The sequence below is a fragment of the Annulohypoxylon maeteangense genome, assembly GCF_022496945.1.
Source record: "Annulohypoxylon maeteangense strain CBS 123835 unplaced genomic scaffold GGS22scaffold_5, whole genome shotgun sequence".
NCBI lineage: Eukaryota > Fungi > Ascomycota > Sordariomycetes > Xylariales > Hypoxylaceae > Annulohypoxylon > Annulohypoxylon maeteangense.
Genome location: NW_025953252.1, coordinates 713,013 through 740,987, shown reverse-complemented (window position 1 = coordinate 740,987; position 27,975 = coordinate 713,013). Strand labels below are relative to the sequence as shown.

At 43.1% G+C, this 27,975-nt stretch overlaps 4 protein-coding genes across 4 annotated transcripts; 3 read left to right on the top strand and 1 right to left on the bottom strand.

Moving 5' to 3' along the window:
* Positions 1 to 14,020: 14,020 nt before the first annotated feature.
* Positions 14,021 to 17,008, bottom strand: GGS22DRAFT_116106 (uncharacterized protein). Its single transcript, XM_047958097.1, has one exon. The coding sequence runs from the start codon at positions 16,776 to 16,778 to the stop codon at positions 14,448 to 14,450; it is 2,331 nt and encodes a 776-aa protein (XP_047820490.1). The 5' UTR covers positions 16,779 to 17,008; the 3' UTR covers positions 14,021 to 14,447.
* Positions 17,009 to 20,375: 3,367 nt separating this feature from the next.
* On the top strand, positions 20,376 to 22,523 carry GGS22DRAFT_178778 (polyamine transporter 3; the record flags this gene model as incomplete). Its single annotated transcript, XM_047963604.1, has 5 exons — positions 20,376 to 21,004; positions 21,063 to 21,135; positions 21,250 to 21,311; positions 21,374 to 21,664; positions 21,719 to 22,523. The coding sequence occupies 5 exons, from the start codon at positions 20,376 to 20,378 to the stop codon at positions 22,521 to 22,523; spliced, it is 1,860 nt and encodes a 619-aa protein (XP_047820489.1).
* A 672-nt stretch (positions 22,524 to 23,195) lies between these two features.
* Positions 23,196 to 25,256, top strand: GGS22DRAFT_178777 (putative hexose carrier protein; the record flags this gene model as incomplete). The annotated part of the gene is made up of 9 exons (XM_047963603.1): positions 23,196 to 23,300; positions 23,366 to 23,742; positions 23,804 to 23,861; positions 23,917 to 23,987; positions 24,044 to 24,374; positions 24,431 to 24,697; positions 24,833 to 24,888; positions 24,947 to 25,046; positions 25,098 to 25,256. The coding sequence occupies 9 exons, from the start codon at positions 23,196 to 23,198 to the stop codon at positions 25,254 to 25,256; spliced, it is 1,524 nt and encodes a 507-aa protein (XP_047820488.1).
* Positions 25,257 to 25,300: 44 nt separating this feature from the next.
* On the top strand, positions 25,301 to 27,749 carry GGS22DRAFT_199058 (carbohydrate-binding module family 35 protein). Its single transcript, XM_047966228.1, has 8 exons — positions 25,301 to 25,906; positions 25,970 to 26,058; positions 26,116 to 26,470; positions 26,527 to 26,791; positions 26,864 to 26,951; positions 27,010 to 27,124; positions 27,176 to 27,205; positions 27,267 to 27,749. Exons 1-8 carry the CDS (start codon positions 25,642 to 25,644, stop codon positions 27,521 to 27,523), a joined length of 1,464 nt encoding a protein of 487 aa, XP_047820487.1. The 5' UTR covers positions 25,301 to 25,641; the 3' UTR covers positions 27,524 to 27,749.
* Positions 27,750 to 27,975: the final 226 nt, after the last annotated feature.

Below are 27,975 nucleotides of genomic sequence, written 5' to 3'. Positions count from 1 at the left end.
TTAGCTTGATATGATCTCTATTATTGACCACGGGGGTGTTAAAGATGACTAGGAGAACGTCGCGCGATTGAAGCAACAATTCAAAAATTAGTGGGCATGTGGAATTGGGAAGCTTGGGAAGCATTTACCTACCTACAAGGTACAAAATCACCCACTTCAGCTAGCTTAAACATTGGGTACCTTCTCTCATAGTAAAAAGTCGAATAATGGGAAGGGGTGATAGTCCGGGGCAAATGCAACAGCGACTGATAGATCTAGGAACCTCTATTCCGAGTTCCTTGTACCTTACCCACATTGTGCGGTACGTACCGGTACATGGAGCCCCCTGAAAAGTTGCCCCCTCTAACCCCCCTCTCTCTTCCGTGCTGCAAGAGTGGGTGCTGGGGCTTTTGGGGCTTGTCGTTCACAGTCCACATGCAAGTGCAACTAAGAAATACATACTACCTACAATCCAGGTGCAATACCGTAATTCTGCAATGCATTTTAATTGATTGACTGCCCAGTGTCCGCTGTTGCTGGTGAAATAAGGTACGTACCCCACGGAGTCTAGCCCGGATCATGGGTGTAGAGGATACACAGAATTGATGCAAGGTCCAACCCTAAAAGACTTCGCGAAGGTCATCGCGCCTTATGGTTATTGCTCCGTCTTCTTCTCTCCTTTCTCCATATATTGCATGTGGGTATGCTCTAATAAAAGAGACGAAACGGATTTCTTTAAACGATGTCCTTTCGTAAATATCAAGTATTATACCAACTTGTTCGCCTTAGTTTTAAAATAGTATACTAAAGCCTTACATAATATCTGAGTATAATCTTTCCTTACGAGCTCTGCGTAGCCCTTGACCCTATAATAAGACATTTAATACACTACCGCATGTAATTATGCATCGTGATGTTAACAATTTGGTTAAAAAGAAACTTAGACCTTCGCTTCTGTATCTTCCCTGCGGCTGAGCTAGATTGAGATGCGGCTAGCATGGGATTTTCGGCTTGCTCGATTACCGTATGCTTACTGTTTAAGTCCACCAGTCGGCTAACCTAGCATACATCATATGCGCTCTAACGGTCCTAGTCGTGGTGTATGTGTATGTATGTACCTAGTATGTACGCTTGCGGCACTTTCAATATCTTCCTTTACTGCTACAGTGTTTTGTAACTATAGAAAGGGGATATTTCCTCATGGAGCTGTAGACGATGGAGGACAAAAGGGGGAATCGGATAGAGAGTGGATCGTGACGTTGTGTAGATGCCGTGGTGTTTCGTTTCTACTAGTCCTCGGAGTCGCAAAGCTGCCTAGCCTCTGTATCTTATGCCGGCCAGAACTATAGGGTTTGGACCACTCGGGAAGTTTACTTGGTGCATGCTATGCTTTGCCCGTACGTGTTTACCTCTTACGTTCCTACCTTATGACTTCTGTGTGCATAGAAATCCCGAATAAGAATTCGTATTAAGATAGTTCTGAGCTTGACAGCATGTCTGTACAACCATAGAAACATCTTCTATTTTTTGAGAGTCGGTGAATTTTGCGTCTACTATTCATTAACTAAATTATTTTCAGGTGACTTATTAAGCTTAAAATGTATTAAGGCCAAGATATCAACTTAAAACATATAGCGAATCATTTTATATTTGCATTGTGGGCTGTCGTTTGGATGGATTGACATATCTGTCTATTACATACCTGGTATGTATAAGTTTAACTGCTGGTAAGTGCATACTAAGTAGGCGATGTTTGAATATAGCAGCATTATGTTATAAGGTAATTTTCTTAGCAGTATTTTCCACAGATGGAATAGAATGGAACAATATTCTAAACGACCACCAAGCCACCATCTCACACCTGAATAAATTGCAATATATTTTGACTGTGGTAATCAATCTAGAACCATTGTCGAATTAATGGTGCCACAGAGAGGAGGCGAGAATATTATCAGCCCCTATTCAGAGGAGTTAAGCCATTTTTAAAACCCGCAACAAGGGCCAAACCTTGGAAAGAAACAAGGCATTGTACGTAGTCTTAAGTTCGGTAATGAACAGCCGGACAGGCCACGGGAGTTGTTCCCGCATGTCTGTCCCGGTAACAGACGGGTTCGCCGTTTGATGTGACATTCGCGTGATTTGTCTCCCATTTTTGCTTATAAGTCCGCGCCAGCAGTAAGACAACTGTCGTCACTCCCACGAGGCGGTTTTGACTAGCGGCAGCGTGTTTCGTGGGGGAGGCCTCGGTTGATTTACTGCTAGTGCGATTTTGATCTACCTCTACCAGAGTGAATTCCAGACGGACAGCTAACTACCTACCTAACTAACTACCTATGTAAGCAACTAAATAGTCTAGTGCCGCCATTTTCTGCTGTGGCTCTTCTTTTTTCCTTTTTATGGCATGATCAGCGCGTGGGCATGTTTTACACACCGCCAGGCTTAATTCGTGCGTACTGACAGAGGCTGAACGACGGTTACGTATTTCTACCAGAAGAATAGGCTAGACCAACCTAAACTTGGGCGAGAATTGTTTGAAAGAGAATCTGGGAGAGTCTAGTCGAATGACGTTGGACAACAACGGCTGGCGCTATGGCGGCGTTTGCAGCCTCCCAGCATACTGGGACCAGTCTAGGCCATCTTATCCTATATTAGCTAGCAAGGTGAGCTAGGTGTGCTAGGTGAACAGATACATCGTAGGTAGTAAGTCACTACCAAATTATTCAGTACATGGTAATGGTGATTGCAATAACCGGCGTACTGTATATAAATAGACAATTAGGCGGCATGGCATACCACTTACAGACTAGCAAGTTGAGAGAACGAACGATATATTAAATGAGTATATTGAATTAATTGCGATTCGTTAAAGGTCAACGATAGTAGGTATTGTACTCGTAAAAGAGAAGTGACAGAAAACAAGCTATTCTCGCTACCGCTGTTGTCTTGCGGTCTTGCGTAGCATGATCAACATGAGAAATTCCCTAGCGAGGGGAATTGAAAGATTGACAGCTGGGGATTTTGGCACAGATCGACCCCCGTATTTATTTTTAAGAATTGATTTCATTGGATGGGATCGGGCATCAATGGAGATTCCCGCGGCGTTGCGACATCACGTGTCAAGTGACGCGCTTGCGCTTGTTAGTGTGTGTGGCTTGACAGTATCAATTGATTTTTACCATTTCCCCTATTGCAATTGGATGTTGTTGTGCCACATCTTTCCGCCACACGAGAAATATTGCCATCGCAGCAGCCATTGTATGTACAAGTACGAGAGTGTGGTGACACAGAAGAGTACAGCGTACTTTCCAAAGCAGCCTATCTTTTTAGGTAGATTAAGCAAACTAAGCAGCAAAGCTTCCTTCCACTCCCCTTTTCTCTGCTTACCTTTTTTTCCCTCTCCTCTCCGCCCGTTTTTCTCCGTTCGCTAGTGGGGTCCGGTCCCCCGCTTCGCCCGCTCAATTTTCCACAACTCTCCTTTCGTCTTTTACAAGTCGGCAGCCTATTACGACTCTTCTATATTACACCCTTGGTATAATTCAATATCTTAATTTTCAACTCAATCCTATTTGGGTCATTTTCTCCGTCACTACTTTTAAGATTCGTCATACATCGGTCTAATTGAAAGAAACTAAACAAATCATCACGAAAAGGGATTGGGGTAGGGAATACCCATAACAGAATGGAAGGCCATGCATTCATGCAAAAGGATCCCAAAGCTTTAGAGGCTAGAGCCTATTTGATCTAAGCTGCAAGAATCCACAACGTTGACGTCATGACTGAGAGTCAGCGAATTCTACTAGGTACGCAGCTACGTACCTAGCAGCCTAGCTACCGTAGCTACCGTAGCTACCACACGGTGTCTACCGTTTCTACCTAACTCACGCTCCAACTCCAAAAATGGTATTTGTCCGAAGAGAATCGAGCCTCGGAGCTTTGGGTCTCATCTAAAATTTACCACGTACCGGAATCGCACAAAGATTTGCGCTCGTAAATACTTACATTGTTCCAAATTCATGCGCCTATTATGGGATTTGGGCGATGGACGATGGCCGGATCCTAATTCAGTCGAAGTATTGTACAACCGAGCATAATAGAAGCTTTAATAGGTACCTACCTAGCTGGTAATAGGCATCGTATCATCCTCGGCACCGGTCATACTTTACCATACCACAAGGATGGAACTGAACAGTTCGGTTCTCTCTCTCCGAGCACAACGTCCTATCGATGTCACTTAACATGTCAACATGCCAGAATTAAAGAAAGGGATGCCGCCAATATCGCCAATGTGGCCAATGTGGCCAATGTAGCTAATGTACTGTAGCTATCGAACCGTTAACTAGGTAACTTTTGTGCGCTTACAAGCTTAATGGTCCTTCACGACCCTCCCGAGCATCCCACGCGGTTAACTCCAGGTCCTCCTCCAATGGAACCCTGGTATCTACTCGCATTCTGCAGCATACCTAGCTGCCTAGCAACCTCGCAACCTAGTAGCTGCCTCCTGCTGCCTCTCGCGCACGTGTGCGGAATCAATATTTGCAAAAGTCTGAGTACAATCAAGCTTAAATCCTAGACCTTCCTTAATCAGATGGCACTGTCTAATTACTGCCATGCCTTACATGCTACCCACGAGCACTGTTGGACCGGGCAGCCCCAGGCTCAATTGTGGCGAAGCTACGCCTAACGAATTCGGTTCCGAGTTGCACTCCCTAAAGAGCAGTAACTTTAACGATATAACACTTTTTCCGTAACGACATAACACCTTCCTAATTGGGATTAGTTAGTGCTACGACGCCCCGCTACTTAATTTCGTAGCGTTTTTATCGCATACTTTATTTAAATTTAATTTTATTAATTTTATATTTTATAATTACTTTTTTAATTTTTTATATTTAATTATTTAATATATATAATTATATTAATTAAATTTAATTAATTTATTTATTATAATAATTTATAATATAAAATTATATCGATTTATTTTAATTAAAAGTTATTTTTATTTAAATTTAAATATTAAAATATTAAAATAATTTTTAAAATTTATTATATCGTTTTTACGATAATTTTAAATTTTAATATTTTTTTTCGAATAATAATATTTACGATTTTTATTATTTTTATTTAATTAATAATAACGTATTAATTATTTTTTTAAATATTAATTTAATATTATTATATTACGTTATTTAAATTTAATAAAATCGTTTTATTTATTAAAATATTTATTATATTTTTTAATTAAAAACGAGTTATTAAGTAACGGGAAAACGTAATTTCGTACGATATTAATTAATTATTCGATTTTTACGAAAACGTTTTTAATACGTATATTAAATATATTTACGAATTAAAATTTATAATAATTATTTTAAGTTTAATTAAAAATATACGATTAAAAAAAAATAATTAATTATATATAAGGTATATTTTTTTAATATATAATTATTATAACGAATTAAAAATAATTAAAACATTTTTTAAACGTTAATAATTTTCGCGTAAATATAATTATATTTATAAAAGTGTTATTTTATATTAAATTAAAAAGAAAAAGTAATTTATTACGATTAAAAATTTAAATTATAATTATAATAATAATATAATTAAAATTAACGTAATATATTATTAATAATAACGTAAATTCGTAAATATAAAAATAATAATATTAAAATTATTATAAATTAATTTATTAATTAATAATTAAATAGTTTTATATTTATTTAATAAATTTTAAAAAATAAAATAAAATGTTAATATAATATATAAAATAAATTATAATATTAAAAATTTATTTAATTTCGATTTTATTAATTACGAATTTATTTAAATTATACGTATAAATAAAATAATAATTATTTTTTAAAATATATAAAATATTAATATTTTATATAAATAACGTATATAAAAGGAATTATTTAATATTTAAGTATTATTTAAAAAGTTTTAAAAATATAAAAATATTTATAATATTAATTATTTTTACGATATTAACGAGAAAATTAATAAAATAACAAGGTTATTTTAAATTTTTAAGTAATATATTAAAATATAAAAATAATATTTTAACGTATTATTATTTAATAATATATATTACGTAAATTAATATATACGTTATTAAATTTATATACGTTTTATATATTAATTTTATAATATTTAAATTAATAAATTCGATATGTTATTTTTTAATATTATAAATATTATTTTTTTATATATAAATTTTTACGTGGTTTTTAGGTTATTTTTTAATAAATTAAAGTTTAATTTTTTATAATATTTAAAATATTTAAATAAATTACAGTAATAATATTAAATTTAATTTTTAATAATTATATTAAGTGATTTTATTAAAAGGTTTAAATTTATAATTAATTAAATTTTCGAAAATACGTTTTAATAATTATATAAATAATATATATTTAAAAATGTTATTTATTACGTAAAATAAAAATAAATTAAATTAAGTTAAAATTTTATTATTAAATTATAAAATATTAACGAAATGCGGTTTTATAATATTTTTAAATATAATAAATTAAGGTTAAATTTATTTATATATAAATCGATTAATTTAAAAAACGATAACGAAAATAATAATTTAAATAAAATAAAAAATAACGAATAAATTATTTAATTATTTAAAAAAATAAAAGTTTAAATTAAAATTTAATATTAAAATTTAAATATTAAAAAATAATTAAATTTTTACGATAATTTTATACGAGTTTAACGAAATTATATGTACGTTAATAACGAAAATACGTTTTAACGTATATAAAAATTATTTAAAAAAAAATTTTAAAAATAAAAACGTACGTAATATATTTTCTTAATTCGTAATTTAATTATTTTTTAAATTAATTAAATTTTTTATACGTTAAAATAAAATTTTATAATTTAAGTTTTTTTATAATATATAATATTTTTTTTTTTAATTATTTTATTAATTTTTTTACGTATAACGTTTTTAAATTATATAATTATTATTTATTTTTTTTAACGAATTAAATATTATTAATATATAATATTTTATATACGTAATTATAAAATAATTATAATTAATTAAATTAAAACGGCTTATTAATATTTAAAATGTTATTTAAAAAATAAATATTATAATTTAAATTTATTATATAATTAAATTTATAAAATATATATAAATAATAAAGTTAATTATAAATAAATTATTAAAAAAATTAAAATAAATTTTTTATTTAAATACGGTTAAATAAGTTTATTTAAATTAATAAAGTTTAAAATAATTTTAATTTTATTAAAAAAAATATAAAAATAATATTAATTTACGTATAAAAATTACGTAATTTAAAAAGGTTAAAATTTAAATTAATTATTTTATAAAAAATTATTTATTAAATAATAAAATTTATTTTATAAATACGTATTTTTCGAATTTTTACGAGTTAATTTTAATTGCGATTAATTTATTAAAGTTTAAATTTTAAAAATAAAAAATATTAATTATTATTAATGGTTTATTAAGGATAAAAGCTTAATTTTAATTAATTAAAAATTATAAAAAAAAGTTATATTAAATTTTTTTCGTTTTTTTAAAAGTTATCGGCGTTATGCGATTTATATAATTATACTTTTATTAATTTTATAATAAAATAAAAGAAAATTAAATTTTTTAAATTTTAAAACGTACGAATTAAATCGTACGAAATTAATTAATTAATTTTCGAAAAATAACGATTATAATAATTATAAAATCTCGTTATATAATAAACTTTTTCGGTTATTAATTTAACGATAATAAAGTTATAAATTTAAAATTTAAATTTAAAAAAAAAAAATTAATTAACTTTTTAAAAAATTAAAAAAATATATGTAAAATTTATAAAATTAATAAAATTAATAAACATTTTAATTTAAATTATATTTTAAATCGCATTTTATATTTAATATATTATTTTTTATTAATTTTATACGGTTATTTTTATTATAAATATATATTTTTACGATATTTTTAATTTATATAAAATTTACGTTAAAATTAAATAATATAAATAATATATAAAATTATTAATAATTTTAATAATTTTAATAATTATTAATATTACGTTTATAAAACTTAATAAATTAATTATATATAAATTAATTAAAATAATATTAAAATAATTAATTTAATTAATATAATTAACGTTTTAATTATTAATATTATATAATTTAAAATATATATTATTAAATTTTTATTATAAATAATTTAATTAAAATAAATTAATTTAATTTAATTAACGTAATTATATATATTATGTAATTAAATTAAAAAGGTAATTATAAGGTGTAAAATTAATAAAATTAAATTTAAATAAAGTGTGCGATAAAAACGCTGCGAAATTAGGTGGCGGGGCGTTATAGTATTAATTAATTTTAATTAAGAAGGTGTTGTGTTATTACGGAAAAAGTGTTATGTTATTAAAGTTACTATTAAAGAGCGTAGCTGCCGGCTGCTAATAGAAGTAATCCCGCATAAATTACACAGTTTACTTTCCTCGAGAGTCGATTTCATGAATCAATAGATCCGTACCTGACAGGGCGTCAATCTGCCGTTCCAGAAATCGTCAAAGAGTGGTACACGATACCCATTTGATAGAAGCGATCTAGTTGTGCACTCATGGATACTAGGTAGGTATGCACACGTACTACATAGTACATTGCCTAATTGTATACCTATCTGGGCATCATACAATATGCACTCTTTATTAATTGTCGCCAAAAATATCTAAGCATTCCATGTTATCGGGTAGGTATCCGATATACAGAGCATCTCAGTGGACAGAGAGGATGAAGATCAGTCGGAAAAATAGGTATGCTCTGTCGACAATATTTCGACATTAAGACATTTCGACATCTCGACCATTCTGCAGACGATTCACGAACATAGCATTTTGCGGAACGCCAAGAGAAGAAGATTATTTAGACTGCTCAGATTACTTTATTTGCCTAGATCGATCCCGCAGCTTATGGGAATTGATCTTCCCCACAACATCTCAGCCGTACTACTCAGTGACCTCGATGTAGTATTCGGGTCTCACCTCCGTTTAACAGCCGCATTGATTTGGAGGGTGCTAGGTACTGTAGGTTGGTAGGTAGGGAAGAAAAAAACAAAACAAAACATCATGTCCCGAACGCCAGTGCCGGCAAATTCAAGACCTACTAATAATAATAGCAATACTCCGGGAGGTTTTATTATGATAAAACAACCCAGCAAACCATGTCACCACCAGTCAAACCTCAGTCACTGGGTCGCTGGGTCGCGTTTCTCTGTATGTGGCTTGAAGATGAAGGGATAAGGGGGGAGTCGAACTTGCATACCCATACCGTGCTTGGGCCTCTAAGTGTCCCTTTCGTTTCCCCGCGGTGAAGGCACTAAGGGCATGTGTATCCACCTAAAGGTGCATATCGGCACATTCAACGGTCGCCGGGAGTCGTTCCGTAACGTCGCGTTACTTGCTTGTGGCGCGATTATGTGTAAAATAGTTCTTTCCGGCCTCAATTCTGACCTCCTCGTTCGATTTCGAAGACAGGGTGAATCTCCACTGTCTCACATACTTAGCTGTGTTTTATCATCGTCGAGCCCGGCAGTCTAAGGCCATGTTCGTTCGGGATCGACGCGACTCGTCCGGGTTATCATGCTTTCACCGCTTCGCTGCACGAACAATCCTCGGCCGTGCTCTTGTAACCCTTCTTACAGGGAGTCTGCATGTTGTGCGACGAGCTCGACTCTCTACAAGGTCAACGAATCGATTATCGTCTACGTGGCATAGGCCAGATTGACGTCTTGCATCGGACTAGTCTCTACATGAAACAGAGGCTCTCCCAATAGCAGATCGGGACCTCCTAGATGACTAAAACTACAGCGCTATCTTCATGAGGCCCATGCAGCGAGGCTGCACTAACATCGCCAGATAAATATCCCGACTGGTGCTCTGGAGGAATCCTAGAGAAATCCTAGAGAAATCCACAGTATATCGATATCATCTGATGGGTAATGTGGTTCGCGTCTAAGCTCCCCCGACCAATGCGATCAGCATATATAAGAGCATCTGGATATGACTGCATATTATACTCAGGTAAGATTCCTTTAATATACCTAATCTTCAGCTCGAGTGGTAGTGCTTTAGTGCCTATAACGACCCGGAACTATATCGGGCTTCGACACCTTTCGCTACTTCGGTGGAGGATGCTAGCCACATTCCAAGGTTGTCGCTATCGCTTCGGTAACTGGGTAGGTAAGTAGGTACCTATGTAGGCAGGTTAGGTAGGCAGAGGCAGCGGGTACCTATAGGTATGTATATGTCCGGCTCATTATCGTGTTCGAAGGGGTTTATGTGGCTTACCTGTCCGACTCATTGGATTGGAGTCAGCTGCTCATCCTATGATTCCCGTCCCCGTAGCCACTCTACCATTTCTGCCACTCACTCACTCTGCCACTTTCGTGCTTTCGATGTTTGGTTTATCTGCTTCGCTATTATCTTACGCACCGGTCGAATTCTATGTCTGTTTTGCATGCCAAGCTTTACAATGCAACATAACCCTCCACACTTACTTCTCACTTACTTCTGTGCTAAAATTCCTAACGGGACATTGGCTCATCCGTACCGGGGTTCAAGGTCACATCATCGGCCGAGCGTACTGTAATAATGCGACTTCCGTCCGTTACCGTTTCCCTTTTGAGCGCGGCTTCGTCAGCCGCCCATCGTGGTTGGTGGTCGGATGTCCCTATGTCCGCATACTGACGATTTGGTGATGTATTATCCTCGGGCAACGCCGTGCCTGTCGAGGAACGCAATTGGTGTAAATGAGGCACATCTACCCAACGTCCTTTTTTTTCGCGTGTTCCCGGTGCCTCTTCCTCTTCGACTCATTGGCGACTTCACGTCGAAAGGGCCATGCGGCTAAAATTTTCCTACGGGCCAGCATGTCATAGGGCAACGACAATAGGAAAAATCGACGAGATCTACAGATCTACCTCGTGTCGATAACCGGACGGGGCACGTTCTGTAGATCTGCAAAAATATTTCCTCGAGGGAAACTCGTCGTCTTTAATTCATTCGCCTCGCCCGCTGTATAGTGCATATAGCTGTCAAGGCTGTATAGCTATTCTAAGAAGAAGCATTTTTCGGGATATCCAATGACGGCGCCAACTCCGGTTTCTGCATGAAAGAGAACCCGCTTTTAAAAAGAAACTTGGCAGCACGTTCCCCTCCTCCCTGTCAGGTCCTTTGGGGTCCCAGTCCTATATTACAATTACTCGGTAACTTCCATTACGAGATATCATTCAAAGTTATCAAGGTTATCGAGCTTCCAAGGTTCGTCCAAGGTTCGATGTCTAAAGATAGTTAAGCTACCCGCCCGGCCGAGAAGCCCTGTTCGGAGGGTTGCACCGGCGCGAACCCCGGAAAGGAGTTCTCGCTGATTTTCGACGATGCGCCGTCCCTTGAACGTCCCTTGAGCGGTCCCTTGAAGCTCTAAACGTCGAAAGGAGACGGAACCGACCTTGGCCCCAACTCGCCCCACGGATGCGAAGGACGGACTATTGATTTTACGTCGCATTCCATACACCCCCATGTAGTAAATCCCTCTGCAAGGACCCAAGGATAACTTGGCGTTGCAGCGCAAAGTACAAAAATACAGAGCACTGTGCCGCCGAACCGCCTACCATACCTGGCCTTTATAAGGGTTGCTTATAGGGCTATCGAGCGCTAACGCTTACTGGCTACAGAGGATCGCAGCTACGACGTACAATCTTTCTAGTATCTACCCCTATCCCCTAAACGTTACGCACGGCCGAGTCCTTTGGCGGTTCTCCGGCGGCTATCTAAGCTGTCTAGGTACATGCCTACTAGGTCTTTAGGTAGTACTATGCGTAATCTAGAATTGAAATTCTTTCGCTGCACCCGATAGCGAGGAAATCCCCAGTTTTGATCGTAGGAATCCCTAGCTTTGATCAATGATCACCCATCTCGCCCATAGTTGAAGAGTCGAGACCTAAGGAGAATTCCTTTCGGGCCTTCCCGACATTCTACCCGATAATAGTACATTTTCATAGTACAGAATACAAACAATAGTACTAACTCTCATCCTTGGGTCGATTACACACCGGGACCTCTCCACTGCCTCCCCCTTTCAAGCCTTTTTCCTTACCCACGAGCCTGGGACGGATGTTTTGCTTACCTCGAACATTAACTACGATGTTATTGTTCGTTTAATGCTCGAATTGTTTTGAACGGTTCATGGGAACCCGTCAACGGCCACGCGGTTCCGAACCGATCCTCAGGGTTTAGGGTCTGACAAATTCAAGCATAACCATGACCGCGGGATGGGGGGAGCACCGGGGAGGGGGGGGGACCCCTTATCGTCACGATAGTATGATCCCCATCCCCCCCGTCGCGTCGCGTAGCTTAGGCGCGCTCGAGTGAAATTTTTTATTTTTTTCCCCCTTCGCACCTTTTAGGCGTCGTGTCGTCGTCGTCGTGGTCAAAAGAAAAATAAAATAAAATAAATGGGATTAACCGGGCGACGACTCGCCAATGCATGAGACCTCGTGTTCAACGGTATGTTGGACCCTTATTCCGTCATCCCGCTGTACCAACGAAAGCGTTCCTGCGCACGGGAATCCCTCCTCATGCGCGCTTGCATCATCCCGTAGGGCGCCGGGGCGCCTAAAGAGCACTGCCACACCGACCACGACAACGGCTCTGCCGATCATTGCCCTTTGGGTAGTATGGGGGCCGGGCATATTTGCCGGAACTGTCTCTAGTTGCCTTAACAGACTACCATTATAGCGATCTATTGATTTTTCTCCTTTCTTTCTGGAAGCTCTCCAACGTCTTTTTCTCCGCGACCCCGGCCTGATCCCAAGAATGGCAGAAAGGGTCTTCTTGCGGATTCTTGCTCACACGTGCGTCTGACTGCACCGCTTGGGGGTAGCAAGGAAGCTAAGCTGGGTCCTGTCCTGCATGATCGTACGATGTAACCGTAGATTTGCCAGGTCCCAAGATACTGTTTAGTTCGCTACTTTCTTTCGAGGAAACCCTGTTATAGTATACCATTATCTCGAAAGATCGACACAACTGAATGCTATTCCCAGCCTTGCCAGCCGCTCGGTAGTCCAACACGAGATATCACGCCGTCGTCGACTATGTTGTCGACTGGCATTTTGCCTTGTTTGCGCCGCATACACAATATAGCTTACTGGTTTGCCGGTTCGTATGCAGATATGTATTGAGATTCGGCCCTTGTAAGACTATTAGCTTGGGATCAGAGTAAGGTCGTAGTCGTCAGCGATGCATTGTACTTCTACGCTTGTACCGATACAGACGCCTACAAACTTGGTCTATGTATACCTAGTAGGTATGTATGTATGTAGGCATGTATTTAGGTATGTACGACATGGACCCGGCTTATAGGAACGGCCATGGGTGTGCGCCCTTACTACGGATACTCCTGGCCATGGTGATAGCATCGTCGGCTTCGTCAGGGGGTCAATCTAATAGATGACAAGGCGCTTAGAAATCCACGTTCCTGACGATCCCCTAGGAAACTTCCTTCGAGAAACTTGGAATTAGAGCAGTAGATGACATGACAATATTGATTACTCTCTCGTGTTCGACGTGCAGGAATACCACGAGTCGTAGTGAGAGCGAATAGATGATATTTTCATCCCATCTTTTAGTCGGAGGCGACGGGGTCATTGCCGAAACCTGTCGGCTCTGCGTACGAATGCCGTCGCTTAGGTGCCGTCGCTTAAGGAGGAAAAAAAGGGGTAGTGGAGGCCACAAGCAGGCACGAGCAGGCACAGGCAGGCAAAGCAGGCTGCGAAGTCTTAGGCGAATGCGTGGCCATCGTGACCCCATCACCTATCCCTTTCAGGACAGAACGTGCACCAACTCTTACCCCGAGGACGGATTAGAATCAGGTTGGCAAGTCCCAACTCGTGAGCAGGTTCCCCATTCGGACCTGCTCGGTCACAACACGGCAACGAGGTAGCATCATATGGACGTGAAGGTAGTAGTCGTTAGCAGTAGTTAGATGTAGTATGTATGTGAATATACAGTGCTTAAGCGCTAGGAGTTATAATCCGTTCGTCAAAATAGGCGAGGCCTTGATGAGGCCTAGCATCGCGGTATCAACACAGAGGACTAGGCCCAATCCATAAGAGTAATCCGGTGCTGCTATAGCATCACAAACACGCCATTGCCGACTGCCTCCAAATTAGTTCCGGCAGTCTTCTAGATCCAACGCCGGTAGATAGCAAACAAGAAACAGGAAACAGGAAACAATAAACAAAACGCCTAGACGATAAACGATAAACGAGAAACAAGTGATGTCTGTACTTAGGCAGGTAGATATGGATGATTGTACAAAGAAGATACAGTGAAATGCATGACTGCATGTGCGATATGTGAGCGACGTGTGATGCGCGATGTGTGTGATCATGAGGCATTTTACACCAGGTCAACGGAACCATCTTCATCCTCATCGAGTAGTCCCAAGCCGCTATCATACTTCCGCTTCTTCTTTCCCTTTGCCGACTTTGCCAGTGCGCCAGCGAGGTATGACCCCGAGCTCAGGGGACTACCCTCAGGCGTCGTAGTCTCGCTCTCTGGCTCTGCCTCTACCTCTTCCCCGCTACCACCAGAAGCAGCATCAACACCAACACTGCAACCGACAGCGACACTCCTCCTTCCTGAACCGCTCCGACTACTACCACTCGCCTTGACAGGCGTAGCGAGAAACTCCGCACTCATCCGCAATACCCTCTCGAGCTCTGCCTTCATCGAGTCAACAGCAGCCGTAGCCCTATTCCTCTCCTCATCGACCCGATCGCTCAACCCCAAGTTCTCAACCCTCAACCGCTGCACCATCAAATGCGCCTCATGCAGACTCCTCCCCATACTCTCGATATCCCTCCTCAACTCCAGCACCCTCGCATCCCTCACCGCAAGCGCCGCGCCATGATACTTATTCAGCGCCTTAACCTCGCACGTCCGTCTCTGCTGCAGCTCCACCAACTGTATCCTAAACGCCTCCGCCTGCTCCCTCACACCGACCAACCTAGCCTCCAACTTCCTCGCACCCGCCCTCTCACAATCCACCTCCGCCCTCGCCCCCGCAAGCTCAGCACTCAACCGCGTAGCCTCGCTCTTCCCCTCCTCCTCCATCCTCACCACCAACCCCTCCAACTCCTTAACCTCGCGTCTATACCCCTCCGCCGCACCCTTCATCCTCTCAACCCCAACCTCCAACTCCTCAATCCTCGCGTCCCGCTCCCGCACATCCTCCTCCCGCTTCAGCCGCATACTATCCATCGCATCGACCCGTGCCCCGAGCTGCTGCCGCAACGACAGCTCCAGCGCATGGTACTCGTCGATCGCGTCCTCGTCCTCCCGAACCTGCTTCGCCAGCTCGCGCAGCCGCACAAGCACCAAATCCAGGATCTGCGCGCCGTGCGCGGAGAGCGGCAGCGTTAGCTCCCCCGGCGTCAGGTACTCCAGCTCCAGCCGCGCGGAGCGGAAGGCGCTGGTCAGCGCAACGATCATTTCGCCGGCGTCGGAGCCGGGGAAGCCGAGCGCGCTGAGGGAGGTGTTGAGGTCGAGCAGCGCGGCGGTGCGGTCCGAGAGGGACTGTAGGACTGTGTCGAGATGGGCTTCGACGTCCATGGACCCCGCTTCTACTGGTGTTGAAGATGAAGATGAGGGGGGTTGTGCGCAGGTCAGCTTTTCTGCGAGCCGCGACTTCAGCGCTTCGTGGGTCTCGAGCACTTCGGTTAGCTTGGTGAGTTCGAGACGCAGCGATCCGAGCTCGGCTTCGAGGGCTTGTTTCTCTTCTTGCTCGTCTGGTGAGGGGAAGATGAAGGATGTTTGCACGCCCATGTCGGTTTGCATCCCGGGCCCGCTGTGGAATTGCGGTGTTACGGGGTCGTCTCTCCGCGTGGATGACGGGGTGAATGGGATCGTGGGGCTGGTGCATGGTGGCGTGGGGAAGGATGCTGATGCGCGGTTGTTCTTGGATGGGGTGCTGCATACTAGATCCGCCATCGTGGTGTCCCCGAAGCCGTCGTCGTCGTCCATGTAGCTATCGGAGAACGGATCCCTTGCGGCCATGGTCCAGTCGTAACGCTGTGTCTGGTCGGGATTGGGTTCAGGTACGGATTTCCTGCGTAGTTCGTTTCTGAGCGAGTCGATCTCGTACTCTAGCTCCATGATGCGCTCTGTATCTTGAGCCACGGTGGTATTCTGCAGTCTCTCGATCTCGTGGTCTTTCTCCGCGAGCTCTTGCTGTAGACGCTCCAACTCGGTTTTCTGATCCTGCGTGCGCCGCCGCTTCTCTTGGGTAATTGTATTCATCTCCTCGCTCAACCCGTTCCGACGTATGCGCCTCTTAACGCGATCGTCGAGAACTTGGCGTAGGGAGAGAAATCGTATTTCGTTGCTGCCATTTCCATTATTGTTATGGCTTTGCTCGCCCATTTCACTACCTGGGTAAGTTTTTCGACTCATTGGTTCTGAGCGTCGCCTACGTTTCGACGAAGGGGTAGCGCTTAGAGTTGTGCGGCGGACCATGGGTGTTAGTCCCGTTGTCGAGGCCGCATCGTGGTGTTCGATTTCTGGACCCGGGTCTGAAAATCGGACTCGTTTCTTAGATCTGGGTTTACTTGGGGTCCTTAAACTTGTCGCGGCTGTTTCCAATCGTGATAACTCCGAAGAAACTGATCTTCCAACACTGAGCCGCGGCGTGCGACGAAGCGCGATGGGAAGATCTTGCTGATCTCCCATCTCGTAGTTATGATAATTACTGGCCTCCTAAGAGGACAAGCTAACGAGACACGAATGTAGGTACCAAAATGGTATGTAGTATGTAGTATGTGAGTAAGCTTACAAAGTTTCTCTATTCATCGAATGCAGTGGAATTCAAGTAAGTCCAATAGGATGTTTTACAAGCACGTAAATGCCTTTTAAAGGTCGCGTCTGGGTTACCTTCAGGGCTGTAAGTAAGTAAACAAGCATACCATCTCTGTGGTTCACCTAGTGGGGATGATCTGCCTGCCATATGCTGGATATGCATTGTTTACACATTTCCTATCGTGGCACATAGCATAACTCCAAAAAATGCCCCGCGATCTGAAAGTTGGGAGCCAATGAGAATTAATGAGAGCCAATCATTCTTTATTTTGCAGGGGCAAAAGGGGCGTTTTTAGGCCACCCGTTCTCACTTTCTCTTCTTCTCCAATTATTCGGCTCTGCCGATTGCTTTGGCTGTCTGGCTAAATAATTCGAGACAATTCTGTTCAATTGTCTATTTAATCTGAGAGAACGCGAAAGAAAAACAGCGTGACACGCGACTTTAATAGTGATGTACGTTGTCTGGACGATAATGACAATTAGGGGCTTTATTCTCACCGGTTCTGGTCCCAAAGTAGGAGGGTATTTGGTTGGTAACCCGTAGGTAACAGGTAACAGGTATTTATGAATAGGTATGAAGTATTCGCGAAAACAAACGACAACTACCATAAAAACTATAACTATTCGATAGAGAGGACACAGTTATTGAATTATATAGCTTATGTACCAGACGCCTAGATAAATGTGTTGATCGTATGGTGTGCTTGGACCCTCAGCTATGTCTCGTGAGTCACAATAGAATAGGGATCAACACGAGCCCTCATCTTACTGCCACTGGAACCATGATCTACACTGTATTAATGAAGCATCGACCAACTCTGCCTGCTCTGCCTAAATCCGACAGGCAACAATATCTCCTGAAAATAATGGTGTTGAAATGTTGAACTATCGGAAGGCATCAACTCGGGACGGCAATTCGGATAGGACAGCGGAAGCAAATTCCGCTGCGAATCTTACATAACTAACTAAACCTATCCGACATATGCCGAACTTTGGTACCCGATCAGAATGCACATTATGTATTACATATGCATGTCTGGAAAGCCATGGGTTGGGAGATGCACGCTGTTACTGGTCGAAACGCATCATGACGTTACCATATTATGTGCCACAGCCAGACAATCAGCGTAACATATATGCTCCCGAATGGATCGGATGTGAACTGCGGATGCGGGGTTCCGGTCCCGATCAACGAGTAAAGATCGGTCAGCATCACCATCTTGGTAGTCGAATGCTGTGCGTTCTTGTGTTGCTTCTAAGGTAGGTCTATAAACATCCTTTATTGGGCAGCCCTTCTCCTAGAAGACCAGCATGTCCTGTTTTGGGTGTCGGTCACCAGATCTTCTGAACGCGAAATACGACAGAAGGCTGGCTGAAGATTTTGGCTGACCGTTGTACTAACGGTATGAGAATCCAATCATCATCTCACAATTTAAGCCTATCGATCAAGCGCTACCAACGTTGAACATGAATCTGATGTCGATCAAAGATAGGTAGTTAGTCATGCGTATGTAGGTAGTTATGAGTAGAACTATACTGTTTCGCTGATATTCTTCCCGAAGCTTTGAGGCTTTGAATTCTATTACTTGCAACTGATGAATCTATCGGCATGAGACACCTATTCTCGTAAGATTATAGGGCTCTCTTGTTAAACGCTTTGAGTTGCACACCATGCTAATGTTATTCCTTCACGCATTTAGTTGCCTTGAATCTTGTTTGATCGGCCAGTATAGCTTGTTGCATGTCCTTCCAGCCAATAGCTGTTAACGAAATTTTGATAGTAACGCGAAACTTATATTCCTCTCGTGCGACGACTTTATACTAAATACGAAAGTAAACTTGGTGTAGGGTTACACAAAAAGTAAATCTTGGAAAGCGTATGTGAGACTGAAGATGGCTAGGAACTTGAGGCTTATGAGTCAGCCTGTCAGGTAATGAACAATTCAAGTCTTATTATAGAGAACTCATTTGGTTGTAACAGATAAAAATGCGATATGGACTTCGGGATGTTTCATCACAACCTCTACGAATGTCTTACCCTGGGCATAAATCATGAATCTTGCCGTCGTTCGGAAAACCAGGATTTTCGAGTAATACACCAGCCTTGATATTGCTATTAGCATCGCATCATTTCAAATCTTCAGATTCAAATCGTCTGATTCTCCGTGGCACATTCCAAAACCTCGGCGAATTGATCGTGGAAGTCCTAGCTGACGGCGCTTTTCGGTTTAGTTATGACAAGGATGACACTCCATTGCTTCTTCTTTGGCGAGCAATACAATTCCTAATAATTTTCGGGATATTCAACCCCTAGCGCTTTTTCATTTCCGAAGAAAAGGATTTCTCGACGAAGCGAAAAACGGTAATGAATCTTTTGGACGCGAAGCACATAAGATCTCGGTCCTCGTCGCGAGTCCCAGGCGTTTCCCACTATTTGTGTTTCCGTGGAGCTTCCCGAGGACCTTCCCGTTGAAGCGTTAGCGTACCTATAAAGATAAGATGACATTACGTATAGCTTTGTTGATAGCCTTTTAGCCTATAGCCAATGTTGGATTCTAGAAAAAGTCCATGGACGAATACCTAGACCTTGTGATGCATTTTCACAAAGAGTCCTGACAGGAGCTGCTGAAAGAAGAAAAAATACCACCGGCGAAAATTGATTTCATGACAAACGAAAGGTTAATAACACGGAGATAAGTGCTTCCCGGGATCGGCTCGCGCTTTTCGGCTAGTTCTCGCGCGGCCATTCTTCGCGAGGAATAGCAGTAGCAGTATGCGTACTGTAGCATCCAAGGCTTGCTTGCAGGGATTGGGGGCACCGAAAGGTGAATGGGGATTCTCCCGCATGCCCACGATCTGCCGCCCAATCTGATGAAGCTAGCAGCTACGCTCGTGCTTTGCAAGGTTGATCGTAAAATGATAGACCTATAACGAAGCCGGGAACCAATGAGACGACACGATCCCGCCGGTTTTGTAGTAATTTTTGATAACTCTCTCACGGTCTCACCTCTCCAACTGCAAAACCTGCCAGGGGTAGTTAGCTACCGTCGCAATCTACCGTCTCTCCAGAGCTTCTCTGCTTCCTAATCAATGCCGCGCAGGCTGTGTGCATGGGCACCTAATTGCCTAGGCAAAATCGCCCTGTCCATTACCCAGAGCGACCTTAGTGCGGTGATAGGAGTTTATGACCATTATTTGTAAATTATTTTTTTGCACCATGCTGACTCTTCCGACTCAACATATTGCCATGAAAGCTTCATTTCGGTCTGAAACCTGCTTTGAGAAAAGCAGATTCGAGCCTTATTTGACAATTATTATTACAAGCATCGCATTTTCCGGAATTGTCTAGTTTACCTGGGATTAAAAGTTCCGAATTGGGTTCATTCTAGCTTCTCCAAATACCTACGCGGGAGCCGTTGAGAGGTCCCGTGAGCCGTCCCCGCGGGTAACCAAGGCCTACGAACGGACATAATGGATCCGGAGAAAGGGCTTGGCAAGGATAAAGGAGAGTCCGGTCCGATAGAGGCCCGCGATATGACCTCGCGCGAGGGCTCTCTTGAGAAAGAAAAGAGTCCGCGCCGGCGTAGCTGTCAAAGCCGCGCGTCAAATGCTTCCGACGACAGCGATCCTTTATCGCCACTTGAATTGGCGCTTTCGCCTGGCCAGGAAACATTCGAAGAAGTTGCTCGCATACAAACCACTACTAGTATCGGGAGCTCGGCGTCGCGTCCGCCGGATTTCGAGGTCGTGTTTGATGAGGACGACCCGGAAAATCCACGGAATTGGCCGTCATGGTACAGGGGTTTGATCGTCTTCTCTATCTCGTTTACTTCCTGGGTCGTCGTATTCTATAGTACTAGCTATAGTGCCGCCATACCTGGCCTGGTGGAGGAGTTTGGTGTTTCCACCACAGTCGCGACGCTTGGCATCACCACTTACCTACTCGGCCTTGCGGCGGGTAGTCTGCTCGTCGCGCCGGTGAGCGAGCTGTATGGTCGCCGACCCGTGTACATTGGCTGCATGATATGCTTCACAATTCTGATTATACCATGTTGCGTAGCGACGTCGTTGACCGAAATCATAGTGGTTAGATTCTTTGGGTAAGTTATTGATAGAATCAATTACCTGTGCTATACATCATTACTAACAACGCTGCAGGGCAATGTTCGGTGCTTGCATGGTTACCAATAGCGCAGGTACAGTCGTCGATATATCAACTGAACAAACTCGGGTGAGTCATGTAATCCCTCTGAGCTATGATATGATGGCAGCTAACAATGAGTCAGTATGTGGAATTTGTTATCGACGCCGGACACATCTTAGAAATGAATGTCAGCTAACACAGCTCCTAACCAGTGCCATGATCCTAAGCCTGTGGTCAATCGCACCTTTGAATGGGCCTGTCACGTATGTTACACCAACCGCCCCCAAGGACCATATCATTGATACTAACTCTCATGATTACGAAGCGGACCAGTAATTGGCGGATTCGTATACCAATACCTCGGCTGGCGATGGGACAACTGGCTCGTCCTAATCCTAGCCGGTGTCGGCACAGCGACCATGCTATTCCCCAAGGAAACTTACGCGCCGATGATTCTTAAAGCGAAGACGGCGCGCTTACGCAAGGAAACCGACGATGAGCGATGGTGGTGTCGCTACGATGTGAAGCTGTCCACGGCCGCGCTGGTAAAAGTTAGCATGCTGCGCCCGTTTGCGTTGTCCTTCACAGAGCCCATCCTGTGGTTCTTCAACGTCTGGTATGTTTCTTCAAGCTACCAATTAAGGATATTCTTTGCTAACTCTTCACACAGGATTTCTCTCATATACGGAATCCTCTACTTATGCTTCGTCGCCTATCCCATCGTATTCTCCCAGCATCGCGGCTGGAGCCCGGGTATCTCTGGGCTAGCATTCGTCGGTATAGGAGTCGGATCCATGATCGCGATTCTCGGCGAGCCTTTCTGGCGCAAGATCATCAACTCGCACCCGAAAGACCCCTTAACCGGCAGGGTGCCCCCAGAAGCAACCGCGCGTGTAATGATTATCGGAAGTATCTTAGTCCCCGTAGGCCAGCTCGTTTTCAGCTGGACATGTCTCCCCGGGACGATTCATTGGGCGGTCCCCATCGCCTTCGGCATCCCTTTTGGATGCGGAAATGCTCTTAGCTTTATATACGGCTCTAACTACCTAGCCGGCGCCTATGGAATTTACGCCGCTTCGGCGTTAGCAGGGAATGCAGTCACGCGTTCTATTTTCGGTGCCACCCTCCCTCTAGCCGGCCCTTCCATGTACTCGACCCTCTCACCACAATGGGCCGGCACGCTTCTCGGGCTATTAGAAGCAGCGATGATCCCAATTCCCCTCGTCTTCTACCGCTACGGCGAGAGAATCCGCGCGAAGAGCCCGATTATCCGACAGATGAGGGAAGACCAGGAGAAGAACGAGCTTCGAGCCGAGAAGGCGCAAAGAAGGAAAGCGAGACGCGCAGAAAATGCGGGAAAGTCGACATCGGTGAAAGTTGGGGGTAAAACGGGGGCGGAAGACTTGGAGAAAGGCGTTGCTGGGCCAAGTGCTGCGGATGCGCCACCGGCAGCGAAAGATGAGACAACTGTGTGATGTGATGTAGCGTTCCGCATAGCGTTCTACATGGTGCGATATGCGGTGTTCCGCGTTCTGATTTTTAACGGCTAGCTTCACAAAACGGTATAGATGGTTACTAACGGTATAGGTCAGATATTTTGGATTTTTTACATGTATATATATGAGTGTGATAAATAAAATGGAATTTGGGACTCGCGATCATTGATGCAAGATGATATAAAAAAAGCAATTTGTGGCTTGCTTGATAAGGGGGTGGCTTGGTGGCTTTCTTATTCAGCTCCAGTCCCCCTTATCGCTTTTCCTATCTATCACATGACTGTCCCCTCCAAGTAGGTTCATGTTGGGGTATTTCATGCAGGCGACGGGTGTAACGTTGAGAGGATGAACCCTCCATCCATTTCCATCTCTCAGCTTTTGCACGGCTTAAATCCTTCCCAAGCCGAAGAGGGCAGACGAAAATTGCAGATCGGTTCAATGTGACGGTTCTTATCTATTAGATCCCTGGACTGTTTGCTTACAGTGTACACCGCTATCTGATCATGGATTGGTTATACGATCTATGTATGTAAGATAATAAAACGGCGACATTCCGCTGTGGCTTTTCCGCATATTTTCCTGTAGATCCTCTGTGCAATTGTCTCATTCGAGAGACTGTGCGATTTGTTCGAAGAGGGATCAATCTACGCGATGTTGAAACGAACACCAACTGGAACATGGCTCCCAGCCTGGGTGCCGGAGTCAACATTGACTCTTTCGTTCTTGTTGGTGGTCTGCTCAACTGTGCAGTCAGCTGTAAGCATCATCATCCCTAGCTGTAAATGCAATGAATATCCGTCGCTGATATCCCTTGCGAAAAGACTAACGGATATGATGGCTCCATGCTTAACGGGTTGAATATTCTGCCCAGCTACACGGACTATTTTCAATTGACTCCGGCCACGACTGGGTTGAATACGGCATCCGTTTTCATTGGTTCTACTCTCGGAACTCTCGTTGCAGGCGTTTTGACCGATACGTTGGGTCGTCGCCCAACTATCTTCTTGGCCTCAATCTTCGCACTAATCGGTGTTGCGCTCCAGACATCCGCGCAGAACATCGCCATGTTTGTCGTTGCCCGTATTGTCCTTGGTCTTGGAAGCGCTATGTCCGGTGTCTCATCTGGCGTGTACTTATCCGAAACATTTCCCAGTCGGTGGCGTACTTGGGGTGTCGGACTATTGAATGATTTCTATTAGTAGGTAGTGGGCTGGAAATAGTGAAGATTCCTGCTGCTTTGGAAACTGACTGGTTTCTAGCGTGGGCGCCCTTATCGCTGCCGGAGTAACTCTTGGAACCGGACAGTGGCAGTCAACAGTAAGATCGGCGGTATTTGTGGACCCAAAAGTTCGTAGGGCTGACAAAGTTTCAGTGGGCGTGGAGGGCACCATCTCTGATCCAAGGAATATTTTCCATACTTTGTATCATCATATTGCCTTTCGTGTAAGCTCCAGCTCCTACGATAAATGCTATTTTCATGGTTCTAACTCTCAGGCCAGCCCCGAATCACCGAGGTGGCTAGTTCACAAGGGACACTTCGAATATGCGCGAACATCGGTTGCTCAAACTAACTCCAATGGCGATACTCTGGACCCTGTTTCAGTCGCCATATATAAGGAGATCGTTGACGCACTCGACTGGGAGAAGAAAGAAGGCCGGACGATGAGCCCGAAGGAGATCTTTAAAACTCCAACAGCGAGGAAGCGTCTACTCATCGGAGCGTCGGCCGGACCTTTCTCTTGTATCGCCGGCAACATCATTGCGTCTTATTATCTCAATAATGAATTGACGATGGCGGGGATTACTGATACAAATGACCAACTTAAGGCCGTAAGTGGTTCTCCCTATCAATCAGAATCGATTGAGGCAATTCTGACACCAAATAGAACGTCGTCCTGAACGTCTTCTGTCTTTTATGTGCTCTGGGAGGATCGTACCTTTCCGGCACGGCTGGCAGGAAACCCACAGCGATCGTATCCCAGACTCTTCTGATCATATTCTTATTCGTAATTGGAGGTCTAACCAAGATCTATGGAGACAACCCGTCGGGTGCCTCTACAAGTCTTGTATACGGGAACGTGGCCGTCATCTTCCTTTTCCAAGGTGCATACTCGCTCGCCTGGACTCCTTTATTGTACTTATATCCGCCGGAAGTATTCTCGGGTATGTGAAGACCTTGCCCTGAATTGATACTGTGGCATAGACTAACATTTTTACAGTTCGTCCTCTGAATCTTGCTCTTCTGATAGAAGAGGTTTCGAACAAGGATTGCTAATCGTACATGACAGTATTCGATTCGAGCTAATGGCTTGGCTTTCTCAGCTCTATCATTGAACCTGCTCGCGTATGCATTATAAACTTGAGGTTATGAGTGTTCCTTGAATGCTAATTAGATTTGATAGATGCGTGTTGGTGTACGTCATGCCTATCGGTTTGACCAATATCGGATGGAGGATGTACATGATTAATGGATCATGGGATATTATTGTCTTGGGACTCATCGTGCGTAACCACATCCCTTAATAATTTCGCGTTACTAACTCTGCCCTGAAGATTGTCTTTTGGATCGAGACGAAGGGTCGCACATTGGAGGAAATAGATGCGATTTTCGACGGCGAGAAGCACTCCTCTGTTCCCGATGTAGAAATGATAAGAACGGGACAAGCCACGATAGATGTCGGCGCGATCGAGCAACAGCTTAAGTCTGAATAAGGTTTATCGTCACGACCGATGCACACGGAATGACAGAGAGCGAGGTCTTCTTGACGATGGGGACGATGGATGACCCGCTAAATCCTACATAGTCTAGAACGAGGAATCCGATGGTCTAATTCGCACGTCTTGTGACCTAATACGGTAATAAAACGTCTATTAAGTGGTCTAATTTAGTTGCCAAGCCTTGGAATTGGAGAACCCTTCTTACCCCAGCCCAAAAAGTCGAATTTAACGGGGACTGATAGAGCGAGTGCGGAGAAATTACCCCGACGAGCCTTTCTTGGCTGGTACCTTATAAACCTCGGGTCGTGAGCGTGGTACACACCGAGATGTTCAGGCCCGTGTCGTGTACGCGTCGTGAGAGTAAGAGTGAGAATAAATCATGCTCGGTCTGAAATTGCGGCTCTCAGCCGGCTTGTTGCTGCTCAGTGCAGCTGCAGCACAGGCAAAGTACATCGTACCTGGAGCTCGGTGGCGCGCAACTGACGGAAGTCTAGTTAATGCTCACGCAGGCAGTGTCCTCTTCGACAATGGGACGTTCTGGTGGTTCGGGGAGTATAAGACTCAGGGACAGGCAGAAGGTGGTGGTGTATCCGTCTACAGCTCCCCGGATCTCGCTACGTGGACACCCCATGGTCTTGCTCTAGGTAAGGATATTTAATTGGAGAAAATATCAACGATCGGAGTCAACGTGCTAACCAATAAAATAGAGCCAGTTCAAGGGGACCCTTATATTTCTCCCAAGAATATCATTCAGCGGCCGAAAGTCGTGAAAAGCGAGTCGACGGGAAGATATCATGTGCGCCCCCCTTAGTTGTCTAATCTTCTGTACATTGAAGTTAACGCGTGCCAATAGATGTGGTGGCACGCCGATAACTCTAGCTATGGCCTCCTCCTTCAAGGCTTCGCAACGGCGGATACAATCGCCGGGCCTTATACCTTTGAGAACGCTACGGCTCCTCTAGGAAACTGGTCGCAGGACTTTGGCCTCTTTACTGACTATAAGGACGGTCGATCGTATGCTCTATATTCTAACGGCGATAGCGTCCGTGGGAGAGACGTGTATATCACTTCATACGATAAACAAGTCGCAGCCCTTGACGAGGTCGTCCATCGTTTTGACAAGTACGACCTCGAAGCACCGACCATCATCCAGACAGACAAGAGTTATTATGCTCTGATGAGTCATAAAACTGGATATAGGCCGAACAGTAAGTAAAGTGCTTATCAAAATACATGACTGCATCTTACTGATGGTGCTTCTTAGATGTCGTTTGCTTCCGTGCGGACAGCTTGAGTGGCCCGTGGAGCCAGCCTTGGATCGTTGCCCCGCTCAATACCAGGACTTTCAACTCCCAGTCTGGCTTCACACTAAGGATAAATGGCCGAGGGAAGACGACGTACCTTTATCTGGGTGACCAGTGGGATTCGAACTCCATCTGGGAAAGTCGGTACATCTGGTTGCCCATGATAATCGATGACAACAAGAAAACGCTTGAAGTGGAATGGCATGATGTATATGACCTAGACGTGTAGGTGCTCCTAATTCCTGCATATCGTAAGTATTTCTCTGCGGGTAAATGCTAACAAGAATCTTGATATAGGAAAACGGCAGATTGGCGCCCTGTGAAGGGCAAAGAGTATTACGCGAAAGATGCGACGGTCAGCGGATCCGCATTCAAGCAAGAAGCGGTATGTTCTGCTCAATCTGAAAACAGGCGTCACGTCGCTAACGTAACATGCTTGGTAGAATTTCGCTAGTGGTGGTACTATAGTAACGGGGATTGAGGGGAATGATAGCACCGTGACCTTCAATGGTATAAAGGGAACGGGCAAGCCTCAATGGGTTTCTTTCTATTATCAGAGTGAGTAGTCCGTACAAGCGATTCTGGTATTTTTGTTCTGACAGCGCAAAGACACTGATGATATGGGCTTCGGGGACCAACGTAAGTCTAACTGGATCGATTCCTCCTGGCTATTCAATTGCTAACCAATTACCCCTGACAGCTGGTGGAAGCCCTGACCGAATAGGTGGATCATGGCAACTCCGTCGTATTAGCAGCGTTGTCGTAAATGGAAACACAGAGAATGTTGAGTCGTTATTCCAGAGGGATACGCATAAGGGCATCATTCTATCGACGCCGCTCCAGTTGACACTGGCGAAGGGATCAAGCAATACCATCACAGTGGGCGGACTGTATAATGGGTTTCATTATAAGGGGGCAGACCTTGATAAAATAATAGTCTATCCACCCGAGGATTAGACTAATGGCGATGGGCTCCTTGAGTTCCAACGTGTTAATAGATGTAGTTGGTTTGTTTATAAAAGAAAAGGGGACGGCGGCAATTGCCTCTAAAAATGTAGGTGATTTGTGATCACCGCAAATCGCACAGTTAGGCAGAAGGCACGACTCGAAGGTACTAGGAAGGTACTTGGTAGTACCTGCCCTCTTATATATTCCGAAGGTAAACTCTACAGGTACATCGTACTTAACATTGAATATATCATTGCTCGTCTGATATTTTCCCTCTTTTACTTTTTATCTTACTTCACGATATTCTCTCATCTTTGTGCGCCCCCCAACTGAACCTAAACGCGCATACTCAGAACATGGGACAAAACGTATCGACGGTAAGTCGCGACTATTCCTTTATATAGCTATCTATCTACCTCACGATTCAACTTACTAACTTAAATTATAGGGAAAAATGCCGG